The sequence below is a fragment of the Triticum urartu genome, chromosome 1 (assembly GCF_003073215.2).
Source record: "Triticum urartu cultivar G1812 chromosome 1, Tu2.1, whole genome shotgun sequence".
In the NCBI taxonomy this organism is placed as follows: Eukaryota; Viridiplantae; Streptophyta; class Magnoliopsida; order Poales; family Poaceae; genus Triticum; species Triticum urartu.
The window spans coordinates 563,912,678-563,927,500 of record NC_053022.1 but is presented as its reverse complement, the minus strand read 5'-3'; the positions used below and the strand labels follow the sequence as shown (position 1 = coordinate 563,927,500).

At 47.4% G+C, this 14,823-nt stretch overlaps 1 protein-coding gene across 1 annotated transcript; it reads right to left on the bottom strand.

The window, feature by feature from the left end:
- Window positions 1–3,643: 3,643 nt before the first annotated feature.
- LOC125533172 lies at window positions 3,644–5,586 on the bottom strand. The gene is made up of 6 exons (XM_048696922.1): window positions 5,550–5,586; window positions 5,331–5,493; window positions 4,801–4,991; window positions 4,712–4,726; window positions 3,896–4,111; window positions 3,644–3,758 (listed from the first exon to the last, which is right to left on the bottom strand). The coding sequence occupies exons 2-6, from the start codon at window positions 5,481–5,483 to the stop codon at window positions 3,644–3,646; spliced, it is 690 nt and encodes a 229-aa protein (XP_048552879.1). The 5' UTR covers window positions 5,484–5,493; window positions 5,550–5,586.
- Window positions 5,587–14,823: the final 9,237 nt, after the last annotated feature.

Genomic DNA, 14,823 nt, shown 5'->3' with positions numbered 1-14,823 from the left:
AAACTGCGGCCGGTATGTCCAAAATCAGTTGATCCACCTCAACTGGTCTCAGAACTAATAAATCCTATCACCTTCACATGGAATCGCACTATACTCCAGGAACATTTGTACGCGATGGATATAGAGGCAATCCTCAACATCCCTCTCAGTAGCAGGATACGAGAGGAATTTTGGTCATGGCATTACGATCGCAAGGGGATATTTACAGTAAGCTCAGCTTATAGGCTACTTGCCTCGACAAAACAGCAGCGTACAGATTGGCTTGAGCATAATGATGGGCATTCTAATGGCAAAGCAGACAGTCGCTCATGGGTAAAGCTATGGGGAGTACAGGTCCCATCCAAGGTGCGGGTCTTTGCTTGGAGACTAGCGAAAACTTCTATACCTACAGGGGCCGTTCGCAAGCACCGGAGCATGGTCGACTCTGCTGAATGCTCGCTATGTCATGCGGCCGTCGATACATGGCGCCATTCTCTCTTTGACTGCCATATGACGCCCTGTGTTTGGGCACTTGAGGATGAAGAAATCACTGACACCATCATCTCCAACCGAACGGACGATGCAAAGTTGTGGATGTTTTGGCCAGTGGATACCCTACCAACGGCGGCTCTCGCTCGTGTGCTGGTCACAATGTGGGCGATCTGGTGGGCGCGACGCCGGGCTATCCATGACGGCCAGTTCCAGAGCCCCCTGAGCACTCATGTTTTCATAAACAAGTTTATGGCGGAGCTGGAGCAAATCCCAGAGAGGGGGGCTCGGACCAGGGACCTGCTTGCAGCGTCCAGGGGCCTGCATGCAAGGAAAAAGGACCTGCATGTAAGCCCTCGGGTAGTAGCGAGGCAGCCCGTACAGCCTTCATGGTTACCGCCGGAAGCTCACGAAGCCAAGATAAATGCGGACGGGGGCTTCTCTAAAATCGGGGACAAAGGTGCTTCAGCAGTGGTTTGTCGAGACAAGCATGGCAACTACCTAGGGGCTTCTGCTATCATTCTCGAAGGCCTTCTCGACCCGGCAACTCTTGAGGCGCAGGCATGTAGCGAGGCACTAGCCCTCGCCACAGACCTCCACGTGCAGTCCGTGTGTGTGGCTTCAGACTGTCTTGAAGTGGTGACAAGGATAGCTCATGACTCCCCATGCAAATTCTATCCAATCCTACAAGATATCAAGCACCAGCGGAAGGCTTTTAGTGATGTTAAGTTTATTCATAAGAGTAGAACCCATAATGGAGAGGCTCATGCCTTAGCTAAGGCTGCTGCATCCCTCTCTCCCGGATGCCACATGTGGCTTTCTTCTTTGCCTGATATCATCTGTATTTCCATGTCTTTGAACGTTCAATAAAGGATATAGATTTCGCTCAAAAAAAAGTTGGGTTTTCTCTCCTTTTCTTTTTTTTCTTAATTTCGTGATTAAAGTCTGTAAACATTTTATACAATTCGTGAAATTTTTATTCCATGTTTTTAAATTATTTTGAACGTATTTTAAAATAAAAAATCCCACGATATTTTTTAATTCATGAACTTTTTCAAATTTCTCAAAAACAGGTAAACATATTTTCCCAAGTTATGCTATGCCAGTTTTCAAATGAGATCTATGTAGGTATCGGTATGATGCAGGATCCAAATGGTCGATCTAGAATCTAGATTCATTATCGGTGCAGCCTTGACGTGTTGCGGTTTCTTGTTTGTCGATCAGAGATGGTGCGGCCTTGGCTCGCGGAGCGAGCCCGCATTATCTGCATGCCGTATGCATATGCCGTTTTGAACACTATGCACATGCCTTTTACAAAAAAACACTTTTACTTATACTTCCAAATATTATAAATAAATATATTACAAAAAAACCATTTATGTAATTTTTTTGGAAAAATTTTGTTAACCAAGCATTTGAAAAATGTTAAATGCATATACAGGAAATGTTTCACATGTATACAGAAAAAAATGTATTTAGAAAATGACAATCCAAGCATTTGAAAAAAAATATTCTACTCAGAAAATGTTGACCATATCTTCAGAAAATGTCAATTAAGCATTTGAAAAATGTTAAACATGTATAGAAAAACTGTTGACCATGTATTCAAAAAATTATAAAGCTGTATTTGAAAAATGTTAATCAAGCATTTGAAAAAAATGTTAAGTGTTTATAGAAAAAATATTGACCATGTATTAAAAATGTTAAGCTTGTATTTGAAAATTTTCAATCAAGAATTTTAAAAAACAAGGTTTTTACAGAAAAAAAAAAGTTGCTCATGCATTCAAAAAAATGTTAATCTGGTATTTGAAAAATGTTAATCATGCATTAAAAAAATGTTGAATGTGTATATAATTTTTTTAATCTTGTATTTGAAAATTATTAAACGTGTATTAGAAGAATACATTAGATATATACCAAAAATGTGTTTAGAAAAACAATGAAAACTCAAGACAAAATAAAAGAAAACCAATGAAAAATGACAAAAGAAAAAAAGAAAACCAAAGAAAATGAATAAAAACAAAATAAATAGAAAAGGTTGTGAAAAACAAAAAAGAAACACAGAAAACCAAGAAAAAATAGTAAGAATCGAGAAAGAAACGAAGAAAAACCAATAAAAACAATAAAAAACAATGAAAGACCGGCCCTCTCTTCTTCAACTAGGTCGTGACATACTACCTTAACGCGAACCGGACGATGGCGCGGTAGCTAGCGGCAATGCGCTGCAACTGAACGATCCTGGGTTTGATTCCCATGCGCCACCCTTTTCTCTACTTTATTTGTTTTCGGTATAAGCTAATGGGTCGGCCCATTACTTTAGATGCTTCAGGCGAGTCGTACTTCGGGCTCGCGATAAGCGAGATATAGCCTTTGCGGGCCTGGTCCAGGTCTCCTCCCATGCGGAGCCGGCTGGATGTTTCTGGGCTGCTCACGTGAGATGCTGGGCCGGTTAGGTGTTTATGGAAGTATATAACTTCTGGGTGTGCCATGGCCCGACCGGCCTACTGTTGGCTACGCCACATATCACCCTTATGGGCCGCAAAGCCCATAAGTTAGTATGTCAAAAGAAAAGCACTTTTACTTATACTTCCAAATATTATAAATAAATGTATTACAAAAAACATTTTACGCAATTTTTTGAAAAAAATTCGTTAACCAAGCATTTGGAAAAACAATTCTACTCAGAACTTCTGGGTGTGCTCACATCAGATGATGGGCCAGTTAGGTGTTTATGGAAGTATAGAACTTCTGGGTGTGCCATGGCCCGGCCGGCCTACCGTTGGCTACGCCACTGCTCATATCACCCTTATGGGAAATGATTAGAATCATCCGGCCAATCTACACCTCATGATTCGTCACATCGAGAGCCAACCATAGTTCCACACACCGCAAGTCTTAGAATTTTGCAACATCATTTATGTTTCTGAAACATGGGAAATGACGCTGGCCAACAATTAATCGTCCACAGCATGCATGCACAGGTACGTAAAGTCTCCACACGCATGGATCAGGAGTTCTACAGCGACCGATGTTGTGCGTACATGTCAGATGTGTGTAAGATGCCCAGGTGCTTTGCATGTGTGTGCCTGCCTGTAGCGCGGCCTCCATTACTAGCATTTTTCGCACACTAACAACCTTTTATTGGACCTGTGCCGTTCATAACCATGGCCCTCAATCATTTTGTTTCACTTTGCTTGCGCGCCTCCCCTCTTTTCTTCTTGATCCATTGCTTTTCATCTGGATGCAATTCAACGATCCTACCAGCGGCCATGCCCATGAGCACATACAAGCTGAAGGTCAAAGTCACAAATCCCATACAACGATCAAGTGGATTTAGCACTCGCATCATGCGCCTACAGGTTGGGTTCAGATGAGATAACTTGTTAACCCCACAAAAATCTTGTAAATAGAAGATGATTATACATACCATGTGCTGTCCCCGGGTCTAGGATCCACTTGCACGGCGAGCTCCTCGCGCAGCTGACTGATATGTTTGCCTGCCCTGCCAGGGATATCGTAGGTCCTTTCCGCGTGCGAAACCTTATCGTACAGCTCCTCTCTCATGTTATGGATCTCTCTCAGGAGTTTCTCCCGATCTTCACGGCCCTGCTTTGCAGACTGCAGTAGAGCATAAGATGAGTTCCTACATAAATGATCATGCAATGGAAAAATAGTAGTACTGGCTGGTCCATGGATCAAAGAATTTAGAAACGGGGTTTCGCTATTCGGTCCTCTGATTGATAATGCATCTTGCCAGGTCGAAAATAATTGTTATTTTTTTTCCTTTTTCTTGAGGAAAAACAAGATCTGGATTCAATTTTGAGATGCCTTGGCTGTTTGGCGAATATTGGAGTTGGATTATCGAACGAGCAATTAGCACAACATATCTTAGTCCCCAGAAGATGCTTCTACTACAGCTTAACTTTTTTTACATGTCAGCCTTTAAGCAGCAACATCAGCAGGAGCTGTGAACTCCTTATTTCAATATCTTCAACAAACATAGAAACGGGAGACACTAAAATAGATATAGCATAACATCTAGACAACTTGGTACCAACCAGCTAGATCGGTCATACAAAGCGATCGATGATCGTCCATGTAAGAACACACTAACAACCACTTGTTGGACCTGTGCCATTCATAAACATGGCTCTCACTCATTTTGTTTCACTTTGCTTGCGCGCCTCCCCTCTTTTCTTCTGGATCCACAGCTTTTCATCTGGATCCAATTCAACGATCTTACCAGCGCATCTTGCGCCTACAGGTTGGGTTCAGATGAGATAACTTGTTAACCCCACAAAAATCTTGTAAATAGAAGATGATTATACATACCATGTGCTGTCCCCGGGTCTAGGATCCACTTGCACGGCGAGCTCCTCGCGCAGCCGACGGATATGTTTGCCTGCCCTGCCAGGGATATCGTAGGTCCTTTCCGCGTGCGAAACCTTATCGTACAGCTCCTCTCTCATGTTATGGATCTCTCTCAGGAGTTTCTCCCGATCTTCACGGCCCTGCTTTGCAGACTGCAGTAGAGCATAAGATGAGTTGCCTACATAAATGATCATGCAATGGAAAAATAGTAGTACTGGCTGGTCCATGGATCAAAGAATTTAGAAACGGGGTTTTGCTATTCGGTCCTCTGATTGATAATGCATCTTGCCAGGTCGAAAATAATTGTTATTTTTTTCCCTTTTCTTGAGGAAACACAAGATCTGGATTCAATTTTGAGATGCCCTTGCTGTTTGGCGAAACATGGAGTTGGATTATCGAACGAGCTATTAGCACAACATATGCTAGTCCAGGTTGCAGAAGCAATCGCACAAAAAAGATATGAAATTGGTGAGCCGACGGGGGTAAAGTACCTTGGCCGCCGCAGCAGCGGAGGATGTGGTGGACCTAGCCCGGTCGACCTGGGAGAGCCTCGGGAAGAGCCGGCGTTGCACCTTGTCCACAGCCACCACCGGCGTCTGGCCACCGCCGACGAGCCTCCTCGCCGTGACTCGAAGCGCCGCCATCGGTAGTCGCCTGCGAATAGCACGTATGGGCAGCTCGCGAACACCTCGGCTTCTCGGGGCGCGCAGCTGTTCTTCTTCTCTGATATAGGTTAGGGTTCCTCCGTCGCTCGCCAACTCCGATCCGTCCGATGGGGAGCCAAAATGTCGTCCGTTCTATTTCTTCTCTGGTTTCTTCTCTTTCTTTTTTAGGATCACCATCCAAGCTATTAATCGAATACCACAGTTGTGGGATACAAGTAAGGTCATGGGGGGTCATCAACGACGAATGTGGCCCGCCGCCCCGCTAGCAAGGCCCAGCCCACGACGAGCGAATGTGGCCCGCCGCCCCGCTAGCAAGGCCCAGCCCACGGTCAGAACGGCACTCCCTTTAAGCCTAGTTGGTTTTTTTCTCTCTCGCCTAAAAATGAAAAAGGTTGGTCCCTTCGGGGACATCCGATAAAAAAATGAAAAAGGTTGGTTTTCTCTCCCTTTCTTTTTTCTTAATTTTCTTGATTAAAGTCTGTAAATATTTTATCAAATTTTAGATTTTGATTTTTTTAATTATGGTGAAATTATTTTTTAATACATAATAAATTTAAAACCCCACAACATTTTTTTGGAATTCATGAAGTTTTTTCAAAATTCTCAAAAGCAGGTAAACGTGTTTTGCCAAGTTATGATATGCTCGTTTTCAAATGAGATCTGTGTAGGTGTCGATACGATGCAAGATCCAGATGGTCGATCTAGATTCATTGTCGGTGCAGTCTTTTTTTTGTGCGCTGGTTGGTTTGTCGGTCAGAGATGGTATAGCCCGTACCATGTGCATGCCGTATACATATGCCTTTTTTTGAACACAATGCATATGCCTTCCAGTATGTGTGATGCTTTGCTATCAGATTTTGACATGGCAAACAAAAGGGAACTACTGTGACGCCCGGATAATTAAGCTATAGTAATCCCACGTTAACGATGTCACATCACCTTGGTTATTGTTGCTAATCTCGCGTTAGTTCGAAACCGATTCAAATTCAAAATTAAAAAATCAAGCAAACAATAAAAGTTTTCAAATATTAAAACTAAAATGTTCACTAAATAGTAGATAAATCAGAGGCTATTATAAAGTTGTAAACAACATTATTGAAATTTGATAAGTAACATAAATAACCTCAAACAGTGGCTGAAAACATTATTTATTAACCTTTTTATTAATACAAAATAAATATGAAATGATATTTACTCCAAACTAGTTTTTGGTGGTAGGATATATTGTGCTGTGATTTGTGGTCGAGCTCTCATGTTTTACCAAACTCATTTGGTGCCCAAACAATTAGCGAAAATAAAAAATAAAATAAAGAAAAGGGAAAAGGATAAAACGGAAAAACAAAACTTACAAAAAAAGGAAACCCCCTGGCTCCCCTGGGACTTGGCCCACTCCCACACAGCCGGCCCACTACCCCCTCCCTCGGTCAACCTCCTGTTCCCCCGACTGGGGTCGCTACAGGGGGCGCCCCGCCGGACCAGCTCGACGGCGCCGGCGAGTGGATAAGGACGCCGACGCCGCGCCCCCTCGGGCTCCCCTCCCCACTTGCCCCTCGCTCTCCCACTCGCTCTCTCCCCTCTCCAGATCGGCAGCGCCCGAGCGCGCCCATGGCCGCGCCGCCGTGCTAACCCCGGCCACCGTCGTCCCCGAGCCTCTCCGACTAGTCCCTGAGCGTCGTCATCCTCCTCTACGTACTCCATGCTGACGATTTGGATCCGGGGAGCTCTACAGCGCCGGATCCCCTTTGTCGTCTTCCTCGGGTTGCCACTGTCGCCATCGACTCCGGCCACCGCCACCCTCGCGTCTACGTCGCGCCGCTGCTGCTACTAATTCGTCACCGGGCCCCCGTGCGCCCACACGGTGAGCTCCCGCGCCCCGCTTCCCTTTTTCCTTGTCGTCGTAGGTCGCATCCCGCCTCCCCTGCCTGGAGTTGCGCCGTTGCGCCCGAGAACGTGCACGCCCTGGCTCTGGCCGTCCATGGCCGCGCCCACGTGCCTCTAGCTCCTCCCCGCGTCCCCATGCGCGCTTATGTTGCTGCCCCCGCTGGCCTGCTGCTGCTCGTCCGCACGCAGTGCCTCCTCCTGCCGCTGATCGCCGCCGCGTTGCTCACTGCTATTGTTGCTGCCGCGCATGGCCGTCGCTGCCGCGCCTGCGCGCTAGCCACCGCGCCGCGCCGCCCACTCCCTCTGCCCGCTGCTGCTCCTCCCGCGCGTGGCCTCGCCGCCGCTGCCTAGCGCCTGCACCGCGCCGTTGCACTCTGCTGCCGCTTTGTTACAGGTAACATTTAGTTACTATAGCTATTGCTAGCTTTTCTAATTCTACATTGATTAGCCATCTGGACAGCCCCTAAACTGCGGCTAAACACTGTTAACAGGAGCAAGAATAATATTTCTAGGTAGTACACTTGTCAAAGCTCAAATGTTTCCATTGGACCAAATCAATTTGATGCAGGGATTAATTCCTATGAAAATCACAAAATGCTACTGAAAGGATCGATATGGTTGACTAGAGGGGGGGTGAATAGGCAACTAACAATTTTTAGCTTTTCTTTAACAAATTAAACTTTGCATCAAAGTAGGTTGTCTAGATATGCAACTAGGTGAGCAACCTATATGATGCAACGAGGATAGGTACACAAGCAAGCAAGAGATATGAAATAAGTAAGCTTGCTCAAATAAAGGCACGAGATAACCAAGAGTGGAGATGGTGGAGACGAGGATGTGTTGCCGAAGTTCCTTCCCTTTGAGAGGAAGTACGTCTCCGTTGGAGCGGTGTGGAGGCACAATGCTCCCCAAGAAGCCACTAGGGCCACCGTATTCTCCTCACGCCCTCACACAATGTGAGATGCCGTGATTCCACTATTGGTGCCCTTGAAGGCGGCGACCGAACCTTTACAAACAAGGTTGGGGCTCTCTCGACAACTTAATTGGAGGCTCCCAACAAAACCACGAAGCTTCATCACAATGGAATATGGCTCCGAGGTGACCTCAACCGTCTAGGGTGCTCAAACACCCAAGAGTAACAAAATCCACACAAGAAAGTATGGGGGAAGCAAATATCCTTTGGTGGAAGTGTAGATCTAGGTCTCCTCCTTCAATCCCTAGCAAATCAACAAGTTTGAGTGGCTAGAGAGAGATCGGGCAAGAGAGCTTGAAGGGCATTACTGGTGGAGTGAGAGAGGTCAAAGGTGGGAGTGGTAGGTGGGAGAAGCCCCCTTAAATAGTCACCCCACATTTCCAACTGTTACTGCGTTTTTTACACTGCAGCGGTACAACCGGTCCTTGTCCCGGTACAACCGGGACTCATGGTGTAACTGCAGAACCCTACCAAGCGGTACAACCGGACAGGCGGGCGGTAGTACCGGCTAAGAAAAATAACCGGACTAACCGCCTGGCTACCGCACAACCACCGCATCAAAATAGGAGCTTGACCGGTACTTGGGCGGTGCCTTGTCGGAACAACCGCATGGCCTTGAGCTCTTGGGCGGCAAAGAACCGAGCGGAAGAACCGCTCGGACCACCGGTGGTACCGGTCATCGTGGAACGACCGGACCAACCGGGCCACTACCGCCCAGGAACCGCATCAAACCAGAAGCGAGAGCGGTACTTGAGCGATGCATGGAAGGAACCACCGCCCCAGCTGTTGCAGAGCATGGTGGCGGTACCACCGCCCGGAGGCAGCGGTACAACCGCTCGAGCAAAGCTGGTGAGCGACAAGACCCAGCGGTACAACCGCTCCAGAGAGCGGTACAACCACTGGGCAGACACAGTGAGCAGAAAAGAGGGGAAGAGGCAAGGAAAACTCTCTCTCCCACACACACCTGAGGAAGGCAAAGAGAGGGTGAGAAAAGTGTACGTGAACTGATTCCCCCAGAGCTTCCTAATGAGGATTCCCTCTTGATAGTACGGGTACTCTACGACCAAAGAAAATAAAAGCGTAGAGGACACGTCTTTGATCTTTTCCTTCGAGAGGCAATAGCAATCCAATGTAAGCCTAAGCATCAAGAATCTGAAACATATAGCACACGATTAGACCACAAAGGGTTGTCATCATCATCCAAAACATAAAGTAGGGAAATGCCATTTCAATCTCCCCCTTTTTGGTGGATGATGACAACAACATATTTGCAAGAGATAAGTCAAAGAAATCTAGACAGAACTCCCCCTGAATGTGTGCCCCAACAAGTACTAGCTGAAAGAAAGCATGGGCACACTTTCAGGACTAGACTCCCCCTAGATTTTATAGACTCATCACTCTGAGCTCAAAAGGATAGACAATAAAATACTTAGAGGCAATAATAACGATAATGACCTACGAACGAAAAGGTAAATGGAGTAACAAGTCTCACACACAGCACGGAACGAAACAGGTCCACAACCAAACACAAAACACGAGAGAAACCCAAGCAAATCCCTGAGACCTATAGAACCCTCTCCCCCTTTGGCATTAAGACACCAAAAAGGAAAAGAGCGAAGCTAGCGACCCAAAGCTCAGGCGTCCTCCTCTGACTCCTCGGTTGCATCTGGATCTTCATCATCAGAGTCGTCATCGTCGTCGTGATCAGATTCTTTCATGGCTTTGTCAGCTGCTGCAAACGAGGATGATGGCTGGGGAGGGGCTTCATCATCAGTCTAGTGCTATGGGTAGAGATCCAACGCTCCTCTGGGGTGATGCTCTTCTCAGAGCCACTCTGAACCTGCATGTTGAGGTGCTTCATCATTGCGATTTGGCGACGCCGTGCAAGCTTCTCATTGACATGTGCCTCATACATCTTCTTCTGGATGTCAGCCTGGAGACAAAAGGTCTTCTTCACCTTGGCAGTAAGTTTGGCCACCCACGAAGGCCGGGCCCCTGGCTCCAGCTCAAAGTCCTCATAGTCAGAAGTAGCATAGACATCCTCAGGAGCATGTTCAGGGAAGCGAGGCTCGGCATGCTTCTTCTTCTTAAGGAGCTTGACCTCATGAACAGTGAGGTTGTCTGGAGAAGTGAGGAGCTCTCCAGGACGACGAACAGCCCATACAAAGTTCAGAAAGTACATGACAAACGGAGCGTAGATTGGGACTTTACGGTAGATGACCATGTTGTACATCTCATGCCACAGCCAATTTGACACATCAAATGTTGCCCCTGTCCCCACCATGGTCTTCATAGCAACCATCAAATCAACCAGATAGCCATGAATCTCATCTTGATTGCCCACCTTGGGCAAGAGCACATTGCGGAACACTCGGTGCATGATGTCATAGACCTTCTCCAAATCCTTGGATTCTCCAATAATCCCACGGCCCCGAATGTACAGAGGGGCAAGCTTCTCCTTAGGCATGGACTCAGGAAAATCATGAGGGCGAATGCCACCCCTTCCTTCCAGACTGGTATCCTCGTACCCAATAGCATTGCAGAAAGCCCTCCAGGGAACGTGAAACAATTCATCGCGACACATGAAGGTGAGAGTGCGCGCATCATCTTCCCCAAAATGAACCCTGGCATAGAACTAATGGATAAGTTGAACATCAAAGTCACAGTTGACTGACATGATCTTGACAAGATCAAACTCCTCGCAGAGAGCTAGCGCCTCACCAAAATACTCCATGTTGTTTCTCCAATGATCAAAATCAATTGTCCATTGCTTGGCATATCTATTCTTGTTGTGCTCAAAGAGTTCATGAACAATCCGCACTTGCATCTCATTCCGGAACTAAACAGTGGTCCAACGGGGAGCAATGGGAACCTCATACGGATTCTTTGAGCGGAAGGCTTCCCAATCCTTGGCTTTTCAACGATGCAATGGCATAACCACACGTTGCTTAGCAGCTGCAGACTTTTCACGGCGAGTGGGCTTGGTGGGAATCACAACTTCTTCTTCATCATCAGACACAACCGGACGCAAGGTCCTTCGTGCCCTCTTCTTGGTCTTGCGAGGAGCAGAGCGAGAACTAGAGCCACCTGAACACACACACGAAAAGAACACACAAAAACCCAACAAGGATGAGAGGATTGCACCCACTAGCAGAAAAGGAACAAGTTGCAACTACAGAGAAGATAGAACAGTGCTTAGTGGTTGATATACTCCGGTTGTACCGGATCTTCCATCGGTAGTACCGCTCCAGCAGTTGTACCGCCCGTAGGGGTGGTAGAACCGCTGACAGTGGCACTACCAGGGAAGATAGATCTAACCGAGGCATACGAATCACACAAGTAATATTCCGAATTCTAAGTGCTGCAAACAAGACAGGAGGCTAACAAAGATCTCTTCTAAGCCATAGATCGAACACTACACGCGGAAAGATAAGTAAAGCCCTAGACAAGGAAGAACCCCTAAAAAAATCTAGAGGCAAAGAACACGAGGCATTACCACCATCCATGGGAAGAGATCGGGAGGCCTCCATGGAGAGAATCCACGGAGAGCCAAGGATCCGAAGCGCGAGACGCACTCCGGGGCAGGGGTAGAGATGGCCGGCGGCTAGGGCAAGAAGAAGAGGAACGAGGACGAAGGGAAAAAGACAACCCTTCAGCCCCGTTGAGTATATATAGGCCCGTACACACGCCCCGGTAGAACCACTTAGGGGAGCGGTTGTACCGCTCGTCTGGTACAGACCGGTGGATGGAGGCGGTACTTCCGGTGCCTGGGAGGCAGCGGTAGTACCGCACGGCATCAACCGGTAGTACCGGACGTGGGTTACCATGGGTTTGTGCGGTGGAACCGCCCAAGCACCGAACGGAGACCCTTGGGACGACACAACCCGGTACCAGCGGTAGAACCGCTCGTGGTACCGGTTGTACCGCCCGACCACCTAAGCCCAAGCCAAGATCAAAGGAGTGTAATCCGAAGGGAGGAAGAAGGGGCACAAAACAGGAGAGAAGCAACACCCTAGGAGAACCTAACACAAAGAGCAAAGAAGGAAAGAGAGAAAACAACACGAGAACAATAAGGCTAACTCCAACCTCCCGAAGAGAGGACGGTGGCCGAGGCCACCTATGTTTGAGTCAATTGGTATGGCACCGCAAAGAATTATCCTTGGGTCCATGACCAAAGCTCGTCTTTGAAGCACAAGTACCATCAAATATGGCTAATGTGAAAGACACAATCAATTTATGCATAATGAGGGGAGGGAGAGTTCATTGAGAGAACAACACTCCCCCTATGTCCATGCCTACACCTAAACTAGACAACAAATTGAGCGTGGTAGGGTGTGCAAAGATTCAAGCCACATTGCTCGAATCAATGATATTTAGCTCATGCCTTAACTCGCGAAATATTGCTTCATCCAAGGGCTTCGTGAAAATATCTGCAAGGTTGTCATGAGTGTTGACATAGTTGAGCTCGATCTCTCCTCGTCTAATGTGATCCCGGATGAAGTGATACCGGATCTCAATATGCTTCGTCTTGAAATGTTGCACCGGATTGAGAGAGATCTTGATGGCACTTTCATTGTCACACCAAAGAGGCACTTTGTCACAAGTGACACCGTAATCCTTTAAAGTTTGCCTCATCCATAGGAGTTGAGCACAACAACTACCGGCGGCAACATACTCCGCCTCAGTGGACGAGAGAGACACACAACTTTGCTTTTTGGAAGACCAACTTACCAAAGAGCAACCAAGGAATTGGCACCCTCCGGAAGTGGACTTCCTATCCACTTTGTCTCCCGCCCAATCGGAATCCGAGTACCCTACAAGCTTGAAGTTTGATCCTCTAGGGTACCATAGGCCAAAGTTTGGGGTATGAGCCAAATATCGAAAGATTCGTTTGACCGCCACATAGTGACTTTCCTTAGGTGCGGCTTGAAACCGTGCACAAATTCCCACACTCAACATGATGTCCGGTCTAGATGCACAAAGGTAAAGCAAGGATCCAACCATGGAACAATATACCTTTTGATCCACCACTTTACCATTGGGATCTAAGTCAAGTTGGCACTTGGTGGGCACTGGAGTGGAAGCCGTCTTGACGTCACTTAGCTTGAATCTCTTGAGCATGTCTTGAGTGTATTTGGATTGATTGATGAAGGTTCCTTGTCTTCTTTGCTTCACTTCGAACCCTAGAAAGTGTTGGGGAACGTAGTAATTTCAAAAAATTTCCTACGCACACGCAAGATCATGGTGATGCACAGCAACGAGAGGGGAGAGTGTTGTCTACGTACCCACGCAGACTGACTGTGGAAGCGATCACACAACGTAGAGGAAGTAGTCGTACGTCTTCCCGATCCGACCGATCCAAGCACCGTTACTCCGGCACCTCCGAGTTCTTAGCACACGTACAGCTCGATGACGACCCCCGGGCTCCGATCCAGCAAAGCGTCGGGGAAGAGTTCCGTCAGCACGACGGTGTGGTGACGATCTTGATGTTCTACCGACGCAGGGCTTCGCCTAAGCACTACAACGATATGATCGAGGTGGAATATGGTGGCAGGGGGCACCGCACACGGCTAAGGAACGATCTCAAGGATCAACTTGTGTGTTCTAGGGTGTCCCCTGCCCCCGTATATAAAGGATCCAAGGGGGAGGGGCTGGCCAGCCAAGGGAGGCACGCCAGGAGAGTCCTACTCCCTCTGGGAGTAGGATTCCCCCCCCCCCCCAATCCTAGTTGGAATAGGATTCATCAAGGGGGGGAAAGAGAGAGAGGGGGCCCGGCCACCTCTCCTAGTCCTAATAGGACTAGGGGAGAGGGGAGGCGCACGGCCACCTTGGGCTGCCCCTTTCTCCTTTCCACTAAAGCCCTCTAAGGCCCATATGACTCCCGCGGGGTTCCGGTAACCTCCCGGTACTCCGGTAAAATCCTGATTTCACCCGGAACACTTCTGATATCCAAACATAGGCTTCCAATATATCAATCTTTATGTCTCGACCATTTCGAGACTCCTCGTCATGTCCGTGATCACATCCGGGACTCTGAACAACCTTCGGTACATCAAAATGCATAAACTCATAATAACTGTCATTGTAACGTTAAGCGTGCGGACCCTACGGTTCGAGAACAATGTAGACATGGCCGAGACACATCTCCGGTCAATAACCAATAGCAGGACCTGGATGCCCATATTGGCTCCTACATATTCTACGAAGATCTTTATCGGTCAGACCGCATAACAACACACGTTGTTCCCTTTGTCATCGGTATGTTACTTGCCCGAGATTCGATCGTCGGTATCCAATACCTAGTTCAATCTCATTACTGGCAAGTCTCTTTACTCGTTCCGTAATACATCATCCCGCAACTAACTCATTATTTTCAATGCTTGCAAGGCTTATGTGATGTGCATTACCGAGAGGGCCCAGAGATACCTCTCCGACAATCGGAGTGACAAATCCTAATCTCGAAAT